At 45.7% G+C, this 17,734-nt stretch overlaps 2 protein-coding genes across 4 annotated transcripts in view; one reads left to right on the forward strand and one right to left on the reverse strand.

Moving 5' to 3' along the window:
* The window catches only part of ATP2A2 (ATPase sarcoplasmic/endoplasmic reticulum Ca2+ transporting 2), a 52,855-nt gene that overhangs the window by 33,742 nt on the left and 1,379 nt on the right, over positions 1–17,734 (forward strand). Inside the window, 14 exon segments of the mRNA XM_032471608.1 lie at positions 2,569–2,657; positions 3,155–3,257; positions 4,090–4,221; positions 8,550–8,672; positions 8,771–8,989; positions 9,674–9,802; positions 9,804–10,010; positions 11,003–11,131; positions 11,133–11,224; positions 11,652–11,854; positions 13,189–13,274; positions 13,529–13,662; positions 14,259–14,376; positions 14,466–14,586. Coding sequence (XP_032327499.1) covers positions 2,569–2,657; positions 3,155–3,257; positions 4,090–4,221; positions 8,550–8,672; positions 8,771–8,989; positions 9,674–9,802; positions 9,804–10,010; positions 11,003–11,131; positions 11,133–11,224; positions 11,652–11,854; positions 13,189–13,274; positions 13,529–13,662; positions 14,259–14,376; positions 14,466–14,586 — 1,885 coding nt within the window.
* Positions 15,719–17,734, reverse strand: part of ANAPC7 (anaphase promoting complex subunit 7) — a 37,394-nt gene continuing 35,378 nt past the window's right edge. For all 3 annotated transcript variants that reach the window (XR_004316608.1, XR_004316607.1, XR_004316606.1), the window contains one exon: positions 15,719–16,270. The gene's annotated coding sequence lies outside the window, so the exon portion shown is untranslated. The remainder of the gene's footprint in view (positions 16,271–17,734) is intronic.

Genomic DNA, 17,734 nt, shown 5'->3' on the forward strand with positions numbered 1-17,734 from the left:
AGAGCATGTGAGGAAATCCTCGGTATTAGAATAGAGCTGGTCTGTGTTAGATTACAAAAACTGGTTAATATCCTTAGGGGAATAAAACAAAGGTTATCTTTTCTAGAGGACAAAAATTTACAACTTCATAAAACATGCACCCTTAATTAATAGTAAGTAGCACAGTGAAGCAGTGTTGAATTTTTCCAGAACACTAAATTTTTGAGTGGTCCTGTTAAGGAACGCTTCTGAATGACATTGAAAGGACATCCTCTTGGCTTTATCTCCACATTTTAAATAATGTTTTTTTAAGCATTGGAAATTGCTTTTGTTTAAATACGAGTAAAACCTGAATCTTTTTCTCACCAAATTTAAATTCAAGAAAACATTTAGATATGTACCCCCAATGCTTTGTGTAGTCCAAACCCAGATTTAGAATGGACAGGTGTTTAAAACAGATTGGAGTGCTGTCAAGTGCGAAGGGTCTAGCTTGTCTTGAGTTTCTCAAGTAGGTGATTTAACTGAGCTACCTAAGTTCTCTTTCCTTGGAACCAAAGAAGTTTGGACATATCTTCTAAAAAGCTAGCTGTCGGCTAAAAGCTGATTAGGGGAGAGAAAGGGAATTTTAAGTTACCTGTTTGGTTTCCCCCAGGAAATTGCTGTCTAAACTTAGCCTGAAAGCTTTAATTCCTCGGAATAGGCGTTATATCCATGAAAGTAAAGCAGTGTGTGAAATTGTAATCTTTAAAAAATGGTTAATTTCAAAGTTGTGGCAGCAAATCAGACTTCAAACTAAGACTAAAACAGAATCCATGATAATTTTTTGTTTTTGTATTTTCCCTTAAATGGTTTGACTTAAAATGTTCTATTAAAGAAACAGCTTGTTGCCTCTTTGTTCTGTGTCAGTGACGGAAGGCTGATGCTGATCAGTATTCTACAGGAGGGTTCTTGCAGTAGATTGCGTAACTGCCCTTGGCTTCGGGATGCTTGCATCATGCATTCAGATTTGGTCTGATGGGGTTAGAATTCTGAATCTCTTAGAATATTTTGGACTGTGGTATAGACCCAAAGAGTTTCAGTTTTTATAAACAACAACATTGCTATATAGTAGTAATAATGCCCCCTTGCTTTGGTAAGGCTTAGTGCAGCCAGTGTGTTTTTCACATGTGACCTTATTTGAATCATATGGTCATCCTGCTCAAGAGGTAACTTCAGCTCTGAGAAGTTGTGACATGTCTGAGGGTCACACAACTTTTAACAAAAGGGTAAAATCGCGTTTTCTGATAGGAAAGATTGGAAAGCTGGTTGTCGCTCTTCCACTTAATAATTGTGTAACCTCGATCACATCCTTTAAATTCTCTAGCCGTTTGTTTCCTCTTTTGTAAAATGTCAAACGTCTTCATCTTTGGAAAAAGCTTTCTGTGAAGCTTTTTTAGGTGCTGTATCTGTCAGAAAAAAACTAGAATTTGGTGATCTTGCTGCATGTGACCTTGGAAATGAATCTTTTCCTCATTTGACACATCAGTTTTATGTATTTGAACTCGAGTCTTTTATCATGAGTCATCAGTTTTCAATCCTGTATGTCTCATACCTTTAGGTCAGTTCCAAGGTTGATTTAGTTCTGAGTATACTTTTGAAACTTTTGGAGTTCTTAAAAGTATGTGCAAAAATAATAAGTAAATAAATAAATAAATAAATAAGCTATGTAATATGCAAATCTTGTGAAGTAAAAGAAGTTATTTTAAAATAAAGATAAGCAGATTTTCTTACTGTATATGAATCAGAATGCTCCGAAAAGATCATCTTAAAGCATTACATGGCCCTTTTTTACTTGAATTTAACCTTTTAAAATTTCTTATTGTAGAATGGTTTGATCATATTCTTAATCGCTCATATTCAGAGAGACGTTAGCATGATAAAGTATAGTTGAAGTACCACTTCTTCCTGTATTTTGTTCTTTTTCAAGAGAAGGCTTTACAGTTTCAGTTTGCAATGAAAACGCAAGTCTGAGTCTTAGTCCTCCAAGTCAGGCTCCTGGGTTATAATTTTTGGAAAGCAAACCAAGGGGGGGATAACCTTCATCTTTAAAAAAACTAACTTGTGTCACTTTATTATTCTCCAGAAGTAAGAATTCTTTCCTAAGCATGCTTTCGTCTGTATTGTCTTGGTGACATCAGTTCATTCAATTTTGTGGGCTCCTTACTGCATACGTGTGGTTGTGCAGCTTCATAGAAAATGAACTATTGCCACAAGAAGAATTCATGGAAGGAGCAGAGAAGCAGTTTGTCTTCTTTTACTTAAGAGAACGCTTATGCAGCTCTGAAATGGGAGTTTATTCTTCCCAGGCTTATTTTAGTAAATCTTAGCTCCAGGGTGGGAGAACCTATTTCATTTCTCAGCTAGCCATTTGAAATTTGGAATTTGGGGCATTCTACAGCATATCCCTTCAAGGGACAGTATTTCTGGTGCTGAGCTTCAGTTAATAAATTTCATTAAAATTGATACCTTAAATGAGAAAGGTTTTTTGTCTTAACAAGGATTATATGCTTTCTGGCATTTTTTTAATACCTTTAAACACTCTTCCTGTAGATGTTCATTCTGGACAAAGTTGAAGGTGATACTTGTTCCCTTAATGAGTTCACCATAACTGGATCGACATATGCACCTATTGGAGAAATGTGAGTAAACCCTCCTTGTCTTTTAAAGGCTCCGCTGGGTCAGTTTGGTGCTTGTATAGTGCCTGGCAGTGTCTCTAAAACTTTCAGGTTTCTGAATGTGCCTCATATTGTCGGTTGTTAGAGTAATTAATTTTCCTAAGCAGAATTGATAATACACACTAGGAAAGAGGAAACACAGGTTATATAAACTGGCAGCCCTTTTTCATCTGTTGAAGCCCAAATCTTCAAGTAGGGTTTCTGCTTGTTCTTTATTGATTGATACCAATGACAGAGGAATTTCATTAAGAATTTCCGGTCATTACTGAGTAACTCCTGGTGTCAGAGACAATATTCTGTTATTCTCTCCAGCTTCAGATTTTTAAGAGCCATCACTCAGAACGTTTTGAATATTTGCCAGTCTGTTGTCCTCAAAATTATATTCATATTATTAAATAATAAAACAAAAATCAATAGAGGTAACCACACTGTGCTATAATAGTTATTTTTTCTTTTGACAGACATAAAGATGATAAACTAGTGAAGTGTCATCAGTATGATGGTCTTGTGGAATTGGCAACAATCTGTGCTCTCTGTAATGACTCTGCTTTGGATTATAATGAGGTAAGGCTCTTCGTAAATGAGAAACTAGACCTGACTGTTCCCAGTTCAAGGGTGCGGTGGGTGGAATGAAAATTCAGCCTTCCTTCCTCCCTTTCTGAAAATACAGGTTCCTGATTCTATTTCCCCTTTCCATTCAAGAGCGTGTCTCTGTCAGAGCCAGCGGGACCTACCCAGAGCAAGCTGCGAGCCTTTCCCGTGTTCTGTGTGCCTAAGCATTGCAGCTACTAGCTGGGAGTTGTTGCGTGCACGGGGCTTGCTCTCTATAGTCTGGTTTCTGTAAATGAATAAAACCCAGGATGCTTTCTCCTGAAAGTGTAGTGTGTTGATCCTGCTTTTTAAGATGGGTAGCGTTATATCCTTAAGAACATGCTGAGATTTAAAGGGTCGTTTTGATGATGATATAATAATATAAAATTTAACCAACAGAAAACCTTTTTTCCTCCCTTTTTAATAATAGTAAGATAAATCGTTTGGTTTCTATCAAAAGACAAGCTGGTCCCCATCTGAGTATAAACTCTCTAGAATGATGATGACATGGAATTACAAATGCTACTTGAAAGCTCTCTATATTTGAATTAATACTGTGATTATTAGCTTCTTATAGTTAAGGGAAATGAAAAACGTAATTATTAGAAAAAGGTAAAATGCACACTAATGTTTATTTTGAATTATCCGGATCATGTGCTCCAGAGTAGGATAGAAACAGCCCACAGAATAATGATGCAGTGGAGGACAAATTGTCCTCCTATGGAAAAAGTCATTATTATAGAGAATCTACTTGTTTTTTACTACTTTTCCCTTTTTGTAACTTCTGTACCTTTAACTAATACAGGCGAAGGGTGTGTATGAAAAAGTTGGAGAAGCTACAGAGACTGCTCTCACTTGCCTGGTAGAGAAGATGAATGTATTTGATACCGAATTGAAGGGTCTTTCTAAAATAGAACGAGCCAATGCCTGCAACTCGGTCAGTATCTGAGCTTGGTGTTTTGTTTATGCTGCCCAGCACTCAAACCAGATATTTAGCCCATTTATTCTCACAACTTTAGGTAACTTAAATATATACCTTATCTCCTCAAACCTGCTCTGTCTCCTTCCCCATACTCGCTCTCAGGTAAAATGATCTGGTAAAATGATACTTTGATCAAGAAAATGAAAGTAATCAGTAGATTCTCTCTGCATGCAACCTTCTGTGCCCAGAAGGTTGACCTTCTCCCCTGTGCTGTGAATGGGCCCTTGCTTCTCGCAGAAACCGGCTGCTCCTTGTCTTGAGAGCCCCAGCATCTCGCTCCTGCGTTATCAGTTTCCCATCTCTGCAGGATCTTCGTTAGAGAAATAGTACCATGTCTTTTATCTGAAAACTTTCTTTTGACTTTAGCACCCTGCTGCTTTTCCTTTACGGTAAAACTTCTCAAAAAAGCTCCTTTCATTTAAATTGTATTATCTCACTCCTTCCATTTTCTTGAGTCCATTCTAGTTAAGCTTTTGCCTCTTACAGTCAGTCGCCTATGACCTTGTGCTCGATGGTCCAGGTGTTTACGTGTGCACACCCACTCGGACAAGACAAGACAAGGAAGTTACAAACTAACACTTTTCATAATACAGATGTAGAGATTCTCGACACCACACCAGCAGATTGAGTCTAGTAATACACTAAACCTGTGACTCTATTCAAGCAGAATCACCACAACGACAGGGCTAGCTTAACATTCAGAGGTCAGTCAGCGGGGTGGCAGTGGCGAGGGTGCAGGCGTGTCTGTCATGTGCGAGAACATCAGACAGATGTGTTGCCCTCGGCCACCTTCCTCCTGCCTGTCGGAGCCCTGGAGCTCGGGTTTTCTTGGGCTGCACAAGCGTGGACCAGTCTGTTGAGGAGATCTGGGTGCTGGAGGCTGAGCACGTGGCCAGTGTCTGCCAGCAGCTTTCGCACATTGTTTTCCTCAGGTCTGGCTTCACCAGGTGTGTGAGACCACAGAATCCAATGACAGTATATTGCAGGACAGTTGAGCATGGTGACTTCAAGTAGGACAGCATTTCCTTGACAGGGACCTCGTTCTGGTTGCTGAGGCTCAGGCCTCGCTTTTTCGGGCCAGTTTCTCACTTGTGGTCATGGTGATGCCGGCTCACTGGACCTAAATGATAACCTCCCTTGTCCTGGCCAGAGTGGTGAGTGAGTGCTTGGATGAGAAGCAGCGTAAGCAGGGTTCAAACAAGATGGTCCAGTCCGTGCAGGTCAGAGTGACGGGCAGCAGCAGGTGGAAGCAGAAAGAGAGGAAAAGACGCCTGAGGCCAAGCAGCAAGCTGAGGAAGCTCAGAAGTGGGAACCACAGAAGCCAGAGAAGGCGAGCTGGAGAACGGACTGGGGTGCCAGGCAGGAGCAGAAGAGACCTAAGAAGGAAACAAGTCAGGCCCAGGGCCTGCGTCTGGCCCCGCCCCCACAAGAAACCACTAAACACAGCAGAGCCCCCCCTGACGGAGTGAACACCGTCATGCAGTGCAGGGTCTGTGTAGTCATGAGGTCCTGCAGTGGGGCCTCCAGAGCGAATCCCAGTGCCTGCCGCCTCCCAGCCTTGGAGCCTCGATCCCTGTGGGACTGGGTTCTGCCATGCGTGATCTTAGTGTCAGACCTGTGCACCTGTCACCTCCAGGTGGCTGCTAACTGGTACTCGAGGCTCCTCTTTGTAGCACTTCTTTGTTCGTTAGTCAGGGTTTTCTGGTGAGAAGATGGGAAAATCAGAGCTAAACGCATAAATAGCCTTTTCTAGTTACGCGGAAAGAAGCAAGGCTCATTTCTACCACTCAGTTGACTTTCTGTCATCCTTCCCTGTATTCAGGGCAGATGAGGAGGCAGTGTGTTTGGGGGGAGTAGGGTCGCTCGCACCGCATGGTGCATGCCACCTAAGGTGGGGGACAGCACACATTTTCTTCAGGATCTCAGCTGTATAAGCATTTTAGTGACCACACCAAATCTCAGGCTGTAAAAAGGACTTTAGGACCATCTAGTCCAGTCTCACACTGGCAGGTAGGGAAACTGAGGCCCCCAGTGACTTGCAGCGTGATGCAGACTTGGGCGCCTGCTCCAGCACCCTTTGTCCTTTACATGGTTTTGTAATATCCTGAGAAAACAAAATGCACTGGAATCAAGGATGTCTTGGCTGAGGTATGGAATCTTTCACAGTAGCCCTGCTCATGCCTCGCAAGTAGGAATCTCACGGCCACGGGGCTCTCGGGCAGCTCCTGTGGCATCCGTCCCCGACTTAACGTGGTTCTTATGAAATGGAAGGCCCTTTGTTTCTGTTTTAGGACATTGACTCCCTGATTGTCATTAAGCAGGGCGCCGATCCTTGCAGAGTCGCGTTGTCTGACAGCTCTATTATTAGTAGTTGTGACTGGGTCCCCGAGAGGCAGCCTGAAGATTCAGCTTCACGGAGACTGAGACTGAATTGTCTGATTCTAGACTTGTAACTGCTCAGTGAAGGGAAACAAGTAGAAGCTCAAACAAGGGGCTCAAAAGTGATACATTTTCACTGCGGTGACCACTGCAGACAAGGGCAGGCCTGTCCCTTCTCTCATTTCCTTGCTCCATGGCCTCCTTTGCTTCATTTTTTGGCCACAACAGCTGAGCGAGGGGATCAGAAATGACTCATGGTGCTCATTCCACAAGTCCCCAGATAGGAACTTGCACCAGCTCCCACCCCCACAGAAAGCAAGAACCTTTCACACTTGAGGTGAATAGGGCAGGACCAGCGTCTTCAGGCCTAGCGGCCCACCTGGAGAGGCCTTTCACTGTCCTAATGCTGAAAGAAGTAGCCTTGTCCTTCCCCCCAGGATGTATCCGGTGCTCAGGTCCCGCTTACTCAGAATCACTGCAAATTCTTTCAGTCTTCCTAGAGCCATTGGTACTAATGCTTAACTATCAGTTAGGTAACGTAGAATCGATGGTGACTGTCCTTTGGCTGAGGACGGCGGTAGTGCGCCCAGCCTGGCTGAGCCAGCCCACAGGCTCCATCCACGCAGAACTGCCTGCATCGATGCCAAGTTTCTGTGGGGTTTCTACAGTTATTAAGTATGTGTCTGAGTTGCGGGGGTGGGGGTCAGTGTAACTCACCACATAATTGAATAAAGGCAGAAAACTGTAAGATCATTTAACTAGTTGCAGAAAAGACGTGATAAAATTTAATCTCAGTTCATGATAAAAACCAGCAGTCTTATCTTCAGGCTGACAGTGTATTTATACAAAGCCTGCATTAACATCATACCTAATGGCAACAGAAGAGTTTCCACTCTCAACGTTTCTACTCGGTGTTGCACTGGCAGCCCTAGTCCATGCAGGAAGGCGAGAAGAAAAAGTCAAAGGTACAAAAATTGGAAAGGAAGAAGTATCTTCATTTTTTAGGGAACGTGATTGTGAATATAGGCAGTCCAACAGAATCTGAATCTAAAGGTAACTTACCTGAGCTGCTAGTTTACCTTGTCGGTCTCTCCCTCCTTGGAAGAGTTCTAAACTCCCCTCGCCCCCCTCCGTCCCTGTCCCCACTGCTGTCCCCTTGGCTGGCTCTCCCGTACCCCGCCGGGGGTGAGGCGGCTCTGGGGCCCGTCCTCAGTCCTCCCTGTCTGCAGCTGCCCCAGGAGCTCTTCTGGGCTCATGACTAAGACATCTCATCTATTGGGTGGTAGCTAATAGAGCGGCCACTAGCTGTCGAAATCTATTGAGAATATGTAAGTGGTGATCCTTGCTGCCGCACCCCCCCCCCCTTCAGCTAATTCTTAACACAACTGCCAGAACTTGAAACCCTGCATCTTGTGTTTCACTTGTTAAAAAAGTCACATGCCTTACAGTGATTTTTTTCAAGATTGAACAGCCTGCCTGTGCCACCCCTGCTGTTACACCTCTCGCTGCTTTCTCGCAAACTCTGTTCCAGCCACGGTGGCCTGGAGGCTCCCTGAGCGAGCCAGGCTGCCAGCCTGCACGTCTGTTCTCTCTGCTCACACTACGCGTCCTTCATGTTTTCACTCAAACATTGCCTTGTACATAGTTTGTATGAAATTACAATCTAGACATAATTTTCTCTCTTCTCTGCCTTATTTTTAAAGTTTTTTTTTCTATGGCACTTACAATCTACTTTCACAGTGTGTCTTCCCCAAACTAGAGGGCAAGTTTCACGAGGGTAAGAACCGTCTGTCCTGTTTAAATTGCCCGTGAGCACATCCCCAGTGCCTGGCACATTTGTTTAGTAACTGAAAAACTTATGGAAATTGCCATCTAATAACATTCCATATATGTTCTCTTTACAGGTCATTAAACAGTTGATGAAAAAAGAATTTACTCTAGAGTTTTCACGGGATAGAAAATCAATGTCAGTTTATTGTACACCAAACAAACCGAGCCGGACATCCATGAGCAAGATGTTTGTGAAGGCAAGTACTGCAGATTGCAACTGAGATTTCTTACCAGGATGAGAACCCTGGGTGAGCCAATAAGTAAGACTGTTGATCTAAATCGGTGACATTTCCAGGGTGCTCCTGAAGGCGTCATCGACAGGTGCACTCACATCCGCGTCGGGAGTACGAAGATCCCCATGACTCCTGGAGTCAAGCAGAAGATCATGTCTGTCATCCGGGAGTGGGGCAGCGGCAGCGACACACTACGATGCCTGGCCCTGGCCACTCACGACAACCCCCTGAGAAGAGAAGAAATGAACCTTGAGGACTCTGCCAACTTTATTAAATACGAGGTTAGCTAATGAAAGGCTCACCCACACCCGGCACGTTCATTGTGTTTAAACAGCACTCCTTCAGTAAAAGGTCAAAGGAGTCTTGCTTTTGCCAAGAAGGGGGTGTGGTCATTTATTTCCTGCGGGTGGAATGCATCACTTTTGTGCTTTAGGTTGCTGCTTCAAACATATATAGTTAATAATTTAATACAGGCCTGTTACTTTTCAAAGCAGAATCGTCGAGGCAAAGAACCTATTTTGTAACTCTCAAGTAAAGTAAGATATTTTTTAATTTGAGGGTATTTTTAAAAATAGTTATTGAAGGTCAAATTATCCAAGTGGAGAGAGTCCATCTACTTTTCCCCCTCAATGAATTATTTCGTATCAGGCATATGACTTCCTGAAGCCCTGAACAAGGAACAAGTTTGGGTATCATGGGCCACCAAATGGCTGTTATCAAAATGTTCTTATTCCTCAATATCCTTTTTACTCATTCCAGAATATTACTATGAGAGCCAAAGAATGATTTGATATATGAATGTAGTGATATCTTTGTTTTTGATTTATTGGAATTAATACTGTTCTTCATTGGATTTATACCAGTCGTGTGAACTCTGTCGTAGGGAAATACAGAAACCTTTGCTCTCCACACTAGGGGAAGAGCCGACTTCCCTGTTCTGACATGAGGCGGTTCTTTTGCCGTAGACCAACCTGACATTCGTCGGCTGCGTGGGCATGCTGGACCCTCCGAGGATCGAAGTAGCCTCCTCTGTGAAGCTGTGCCGGCAGGCAGGCATCCGGGTCATCATGATCACAGGCGACAACAAGGGCACCTGCCGTGGCCATCTGCCGCCGCATCGGCATCTTTGGGCAGGAAGAGGATGTGACCACGAAGGCTTTCACGGGTCGGGAGTTTGATGAGCTCAGTCCCTCCGCCCAGAGAGAAGCCTGCTTGAACGCCCGCTGTTTCGCTCGGGTTGAACCTTCCCACAAGTCTAAAATTGTAGAATTTCTTCAGTCTTTTGATGAGATTACAGCCATGGTGAGTCTCTGTGGACATGCGCAGGTGACAAACTGCAGAACAAAATATTAGGCTCAATTCTGACTCATAAATTTTTAGTTGTAGCTCCCATATTTGGAACTTCCTTATTTTTGTCACGATCTGGACTGTTCCTCTAGGATTCTGTTGACTGGTAGTTGGCATGCTGTATGTTGCATGCGTGGAAGATTCTAGAGTAGCTGAAGACCTAGAAGTCTGAAAATTGACTTAGGTAGGACCAAGTGCTGGGCGCTCTGTCACCCAGTTCGGGGTGGCCTGACCTGAGGTTAGACATGCTGCGCGGCGTGGAGAGCTGCGCGCTGATGAAGCACTTGCTATGTTCTTCCCCGCGTTACTCTTCACCCAGACACACGAACGTGGTGTTTTATTTGCTCTCCGTTGCTTGTCTGTGAAACTTTATACTTTGTAAAACAGGTGGATTTTGTTGTTTGAAACCAGTTGTTACAGTTGTCCTCCTCCCTCCCAGGGGAAAGCACTGTTCTGAATTCGGTTTTAGGTGTTTAGTAGAAGTCAAGAAAACATACGTCAGATTGATAGTTTAGTATCTGTAGACAGTAAATGCCTCAGTATTTTTGCCTGTTTTTGACCGTTATATGGTGCGTTACTATTTAAACCTTTTTGGAGTCTGTGTCTTTACCTGGGATTTCTCCATGTGGACACTGGTATTCCATCTTGCCTGCACATAGGTTGCGCTGTGTTTGGTTAAAAAAAGAAAACACAGATGAAGTCCCCTTTGTTCTACTTCCCTCTGAAGTGCTACCCATAAACTCATTTGGCAATTTTAAATCTCCTAGGTCAGATATGTTTTGTGACACCAACTTACAAAACCAAACACTGTCCCAGAGAAGTTTTGTGGCCTGAGGCCCGACAGCTCCATTCATCCCCGGGCTGAGGACAGGCTGAGCGTGGTCAGGGCGAGGCGTGTGTTATTAGGTGGCAGGTGTGTGTAAACCAGCGGTCGGTTTCCCTTCCAGACTGGGGACGGTGTGAACGATGCTCCCGCTCTGAAGAAATCTGAGATCGGCATTGCCATGGGCTCTGGCACCGCGGTGGCTAAAACTGCCTCTGAGATGGTCCTGGCTGACGACAACTTCTCCACCATTCGTGGCTGCCGTGGAGGAGGGGCGGGCGATATACAACAACATGAAGCAGTTCATCCGCTACCTCATCTCGTCCAACGTGGGGGAGGTTGTCTGGTGGGTTCCTGTGGCAGATCACTTGTGTTCCTTGGCTTGTTTTCCAGATTGCTCTTCATATGGCTGCAGCTTTGGTCTTAGTGCAGCGGGAGCAAGGGAGGGCCAGGCCGGACGAAGGAAGCCCTTGTGAAGGTAGAGGTCCGTCCGGCCCTCAGGAGGGCTGCCCATGGGCACCCCAGTGTGCAGAGGACTCCCTTTAACATAGAAATGGATTTAAATTAATTATGTAAGGTAACAAAATTTTTGGCTTTATAAAAGTTAATTCGAAATTGGGCATAATAAGTTTTCTGATTGCCCCAGAAAAAAGTTATTTCGAGTGATGGTTGCTGTCCGTTGATATTTACGGAGGAGAGAAGATGGTAATACTGTTTAAATAGCGGTCAAAAGTAATATGGGATCTTTCTCTTCTTCCCTTTGGTGGAGACAGTATTTTCCTGACAGCAGCCCTTGGCTTTCCTGAGGCATTAATTCCTGTCCAGCTGCTCTGGGTCAATCTGGTGACAGACGGCCTGCCTGCCACTGCCCTGGGGTTCAACCCTCCTGATCTGGACATTATGAACAAACCACCCCGGAACCCCAAGGAACCGCTGATCAGCGGGTGGCTCTTTTTCCGCTACCTGGCTATTGGCTGTGAGTACAGTTTTTTTATATTCTTAATTTTTAAACAAAATGTTCGTGAGTCAAGATTTTGTAGATTCATCCCATAAAAGCACATTTTCCTTCTATCTCCATATTAGGGTAGTAAAACATGGAGGCTGCCCTCTTACAGCTTAACGAGCTGTGTATGCCCAGTTTACAGTAAAGCCAGTCTCTTGTTTTAGCATCCTCATCCTTCCTTAGGCCTCTGTGAATGAGGTTTTCAGATTTAACCTGTGGGCAAAGGAAATACAGGGACAACTCAGGCCTTATTTCACCAAGATAAAAAACTAAGTCGCCACTTTCCTGAAGTGAGAGAAGGGATCACTGCATTCATCAGCAGTGGTCTGAACGCACAGCGCCCCGGCCACAGGTCAGATTCTGCGTGTGTCTGTAGACCTCATCCTCCTGATCCGGGGTGCTGCTTCCCTCTTCCCTGTTCCATAGGTTAGAGAGGTTAAATGACTTCCCGAGGGTCGCAGGGAGAAAGCGGGAAGGCTCTCGGCCAGTTCCCCTCTTGCGTTAAGTTTTCACATGCCCTTCCAGGGACACTCTAGCAAGTAGATGTATTTTGGGTAGTCTTTTCACAAGCGATGGCCTGCCGTACAGACCTGTATGCTGAACCTTTCTGTCTCTCTCCCTATTTGGTGGCTGATTTCACGTCAGTACAGGTGTCGCCGCCTCGTTCCTGTGTGTCATCTCTCTGCCACTCCGTTGTAATTGCTGCGTTAGAGGGCGTTGCACTTGGACCTTGTGGTGGATGCTGCAATGTTGGGACAGTCTCTTACTCTCCTTGTGTTCTCCACTACCCTTTGGTGCTTCTTTGTAATAAACTTGCCGTTTGCTGTATTCAGCAGTGACTGGTGGGGATGGCTGCACAATTGGCTCCAGCAACTGCCACGTGCTCAGCGTTTGGCACAAATTTCTCTAATGGCCTTTCCATGTAAAGGTTCTGCCAGACTTTTGATGGAGCAAATAAGTGTACAGGTGGTACCATGAGTTTGCCTAAAGGTCATGGATGGTGTGATCTGGTCCAACCCAGCAGGGCCTTAAGTAGATGACACTGCCTGCAGCCTTTACGTATTGACTGCTGGTAGAGAAGGGCGGGGCTAGTGTGAAGGTCCTACCATTTCCAGGTGAAAAGTACCTGGTTCTTCTGTACCACAGACAGCGTTCTCATTGAAGAAACCCTCAGTCTGGCTGCTTTGGGCTAATACCCGCTCATTACCATTGATCTCCGTCCTAGGTGTTGGCCCACGAGGCATCCCCTGCAGGGATGCTGCAGGCTGTAACCCCACGTGTGTCAGCGTTGTGATATTTGTTCCCAGGTTATGTTGGCGCTGCTACTGTGGGGGCTGCCGCCTGGTGGTTCATTGCTGCCGATGGTGGTCCGAGGGTGACCTTCTACCAGCTGGTACGTAGCCACCTTTCTTTTCTATACCATAGATGCAGAGCTTAAGCCTTCACAAAGAGTTGTCCTTGAGCTTTCTGAGGGTTGGATGTCAGGCAGTCATGAGGCTTGCATAAGCAGTTAGTCATTCTGAAGAACCAGAGCTTCTCTGGGAGATGGGGTGAGATCTTGTGGGTCTGTGTTCTGGGCGTAATGGGGCGGTGGGCTTTGGGAAGTGCACTTGGCCGATCACAGACTTGATGGGACTGTTGTTGCAGAGTCATTTCCTACAGTGTAAAGACGACAACCCAGACTTCGAAGGAGTGGATTGTGCAATCTTTGAATCCCCGTACCCGATGACAATGGCGCTGTCTGTTCTAGTCACCATAGAGATGTGTAATGCCCTCAACAGGTCAGTGAGTCCTCTCGGCACCCCGGGGTGAGAACCGGACAGCCAGGGCGCTGGGGGATTGCGTGTGTGTCGCGGTTGACTGAGAATCAAAGGAAAGCTCCGCCCTTCCCAAAAGAAAGAACAAGCAGCACCGGTTTTAAGAGCTTAAGTCCTCATCACGTCCAGGAAGTAGTGGGAGTGCTCAGCCACGTGGTCCTTAAGAGACAGCAGAGGCCAAAAATAGGGACTTGAGCACCCGAGTGCCAGTGCCCACAGGGAAGGCGCTCTGCCCTTCAGCATTGAGACAAACGGTATCGATAATCCAATTAAGCCAGTGATAAAAATGGAAATTTCAAAATAGCCTAAGTGACATGGGGAATTGAGCAGCTTTGAACCCACTGAAATGGGATCTCTGTGCTGAAGCCTGGATTTAAAATTGGAATCTGTCCTACATCTGAACTTTCTTCTGTAATTTAGTCACTGTAGAAACCTAAGTCAATAGACTTAGGTCAGCGAGCAGTGCACAGCAGTGTAGTTCTGAACGGTCTCTCGGTGAAGACGTGGGCCTTGGGTATTTCAGCAGAAACACGTTTCATGTACCTCTCCTTGTTCTGCAGCTTGTCTGAAAACCAGTCCCTACTGAGGATGCCCCCTTGGGAGAATATCTGGCTCGTGGGCTCCATCTGCCTGTCCATGTCGCTCCACTTCCTAATCCTCTACGTGGAACCCTTGCCAGTAAGTGGTGCGGGGATCCGGGCTGGGGCCTGGCCTGGCTGCCCGTCCAGCAAGTCTTGGGGCTTGACGAGGCTTCTTTGTGTTTTCAGCTTATCTTCCAGATCACACCGCTGAATGTGACCCAGTGGCTGATGGTGCTGAAAATCTCCTTGCCCGTGATTCTAATGGACGAGACCCTCAAATTTGTGGCCCGCAACTACCTGGAACCTGGTAAAGAGTGTGTGCAGCCTGCTACCAAATCCTGCTCGTTCTCGGCATGCACCGATGGGATTTCCTGGCCCTTTGTGCTGCTTATAATGCCCCTGGTGATCTGGGTCTATAGCACAGACACTAACTTTAGTGACATGTTCTGGTCTTGACTGACAGTTTTACATAAAGAAGATGTTTAACTTAATTAATTTTTTTATTGTTTAAAGCAACTGTCTTATTTCTGCTGAATTTTCACATGAACATATTGGCTGGTGAAGGAGGTTTCATATTCTAGATTTTGTTTTGCTTTTTCTGACTCCAGTGGGGCAAGAGTTTCCTTTTTTTATACACATAAAGTGTCCATTGACATGTACAGAGAACTAACACTATTTTATGCAAATATTTTTTTGTAGATGAAACAGCATGTACAGTGTTCTGTTTAATACTCATCCTTGTATAAAAAAATAGTTGAGCCAGCAGACATTGGCAGCAAATTAATTGGCAGCAGATTTTAGGAAATGAATGTGTGGTTTTTTCTAAAACTAAATAGCATGTGTTGTGTCTTTTGCATGGTCATCTGGATTTAATCTGAGATCACAGTCTGATTTTTATTCGTAAGCCAATTTTTCTGCACTGAGCAGAGTACTGCTACCTCAGTCAGTATTTTTTGGTTTGCCACCCCTTCACCCTCTCAGCCCTCGTTCACCCCCACCCCTCACCCCGCTCGGCTGCTTCTCCTGTAGGGTTTCGATGGTTCTGTTTACATCAGTCTTAACAAGAGGTATGCCTGTTCTCGCTTGTGCAGAAAACATTGTTCCAGATTCAATCGACTGGGTTCGTGTCCCTTCACGTAGTTTTTAAGGTTATTTATTTAAACGTCTAATGTATTTTATTGTAACAGACATTGTTTTGCCAATATTGCCTATTTCAGTGGCACTTCACAATCTAGTTTAAAAAGAAAAATAAAACCTTTTAAATGGACAGAGAAAAATAACTGTCTTGTTTTTAAATCTTAAGTGACTTAGTTTGGACTAATAGGTGTGTCCAGCTTTTCTCTTAAGTCCTTAGCTCAGAACTTCAGTTTTACTGTGCTCAAGGGGAAGAAGGGTCCTGTTCTGCTGCATATAGGTCGTTGTAGGAATTTTATTTTTAATGCATAGGCACCACTTGTCATCTGTGATACATTGTATGCAAGTCTCTGCTGGCCGGTTTTAGCCTGGTGTAGAGGGGCATAAGGGCAAGTGTGTTGTGTGTGTGTGTGTGTGTGTGTGTGTTTTGTAAAATCTGTAAATAGCACATGACCAAATGAACATATTGTATAGAACTATTTTTATTTGAATGTGGCACTAACCACCACTGTTACTATGATACATGTTTGTGCATGTTGGAGATCAGTCTTACCGACAGTGTGTAAGTCATTAACAGTCCTAACCGTGGTGTTTTCCTCCAATGCCTTCCAACATCCATCAACTAACGTGAGTATTCCCTGAAATTTGGATGCTTTACCCTAAAGGTGACTGCCACCAAGTGAGCTGGCTGTGTGACGCTAACAAATGAGCATCTTGTGCCAGGTGCCCCGAGAGCAGCGCATGCAGGATACGTGGTACCTGTGCAGACGTGGGCCGGGGGCCGGCTGACCCAAGAGTGCTGTCCTAGACCCCGCACACCGCCATAACAGTGGCACAGCCGGACGGCAGGGGAGGGCCTGGGGGAAGAAAAACTGCTTTAGTCAGACTGACAAGCTGAGGGAGCTGTGCCTTCACAAGTGCTGAGATGAGGGTTTACAGAAACCTCTTTGTTAGCTGCAAGGGTTTGTCCCAGAATTTTGCTAATTCTGGTTCACTAAAAAGCCAAAAGCTAGCGGGGAAGGAGGGATAGCTCAGTGGTAGAATGTGTGCACGGGGTCCTGAGTTCAGTCCCCAGTGCCTCCGCTAAGGGGGGCGAGGAGTTTAGAGCCAAAAGCAAGTGAGAGGTGGTAACTACACCAGTGAACTCGTGCATCCATTGGTTCATCTTAAATAGGCCACCTGTTTTCAACTGGGTCATATCCGTGTGGCTGGGACTTAGCTTTTCTCTCAGGGTACATTACAGCACAGTTATCAGGTTGTTAGCCAGGGTGAAGGAGGCTAGGCAGCAGCTCCCTCCCCGAGAAGCCTCAGGTCTCCTCATGAAGGTACTTGGGACCTGGTTTCTGGCCCGGTCAGAAGACATGATGTAAATGCTGGGAGTTTGGGGAAAGGTTAACAGGTTATTGAGCAGGATGAGGTGCTGCCAAGTTGAGGTCCCAGTGTAAGGGGGTGGAAGTGGCACATGGAGACTGAGTCTTAATGCAGAGAGTCCTGGCCTGGCTCTCAGAAGGGGAGGCTGGTTTGCTCGGCAGAGAATGGAGCGGGTACGTTTTGCTGGTTTTAACAAGGTGTAGAAACAGGTTGAGTGGGTCAAATGCGAGGAGCATGTCTTGGCTGCAAACCAGAACAGGCTCTCTGAGCTTGTTGGGTGGGGTGCTGTTCAGTGGAAACCAACCTAACCTAATAGTCGACTTGTCCTGAGTCAGTTCCTTGATTTACTGACCTTTACAAAACAAGCTGAATGGTGTGGGCTGTTGCAGGAGACGTGCACGGCCCTAGATGGTCCCGGGTGGCTGCTGCCTTGCGGCTTCTCAGCTTCAGACCTGTCCGGCCCACAGGGGTGGTTTTGGGCACCCACCTGCCTCAGCCCAGACAGCTGGGAGTGGGGAAGACCACTGCTGCCGCAAGCAGAGTCCCTCTGTCTGGTCTGCTTCAGTCTTTGCCACCGAAAACCTCGTCTGCACTGACACCTCATCAGCAACCGTGCTGCTGTGGGCACAGCCTTGGCCTCCGTCCTCTAGAGGGTGGAGCTGCCCGGCCCCTCACCAGATGCCTGCAGGGAGGCCCGCTCTGCCATGGCCGTTAACGGTGGGGCGGCCGTGCAAGTGCCGTCGGGCAGCTTCTGCCTGCAACGTGCTACACGTCCTTTCCCCACAAGCAAGTGGGCTAAAGATCTGTCCTGTGAAAGCGTTCTGTTCTTTGCCACCACATGCCTGGTCCCACCTCTTTAATGGAACTCTGCCCTTTACCCAGAAGGTGGCGATCTTACATGACCCCTAAACGGATCCCATGCCGGCAGCTCATTCTGCATCTGCACAAGG

The sequence above is a fragment of the Camelus ferus genome, chromosome 32 (assembly GCF_009834535.1).
Source record: "Camelus ferus isolate YT-003-E chromosome 32, BCGSAC_Cfer_1.0, whole genome shotgun sequence".
Lineage (NCBI taxonomy): Eukaryota > Metazoa > Chordata > Mammalia > Artiodactyla > Camelidae > Camelus > Camelus ferus.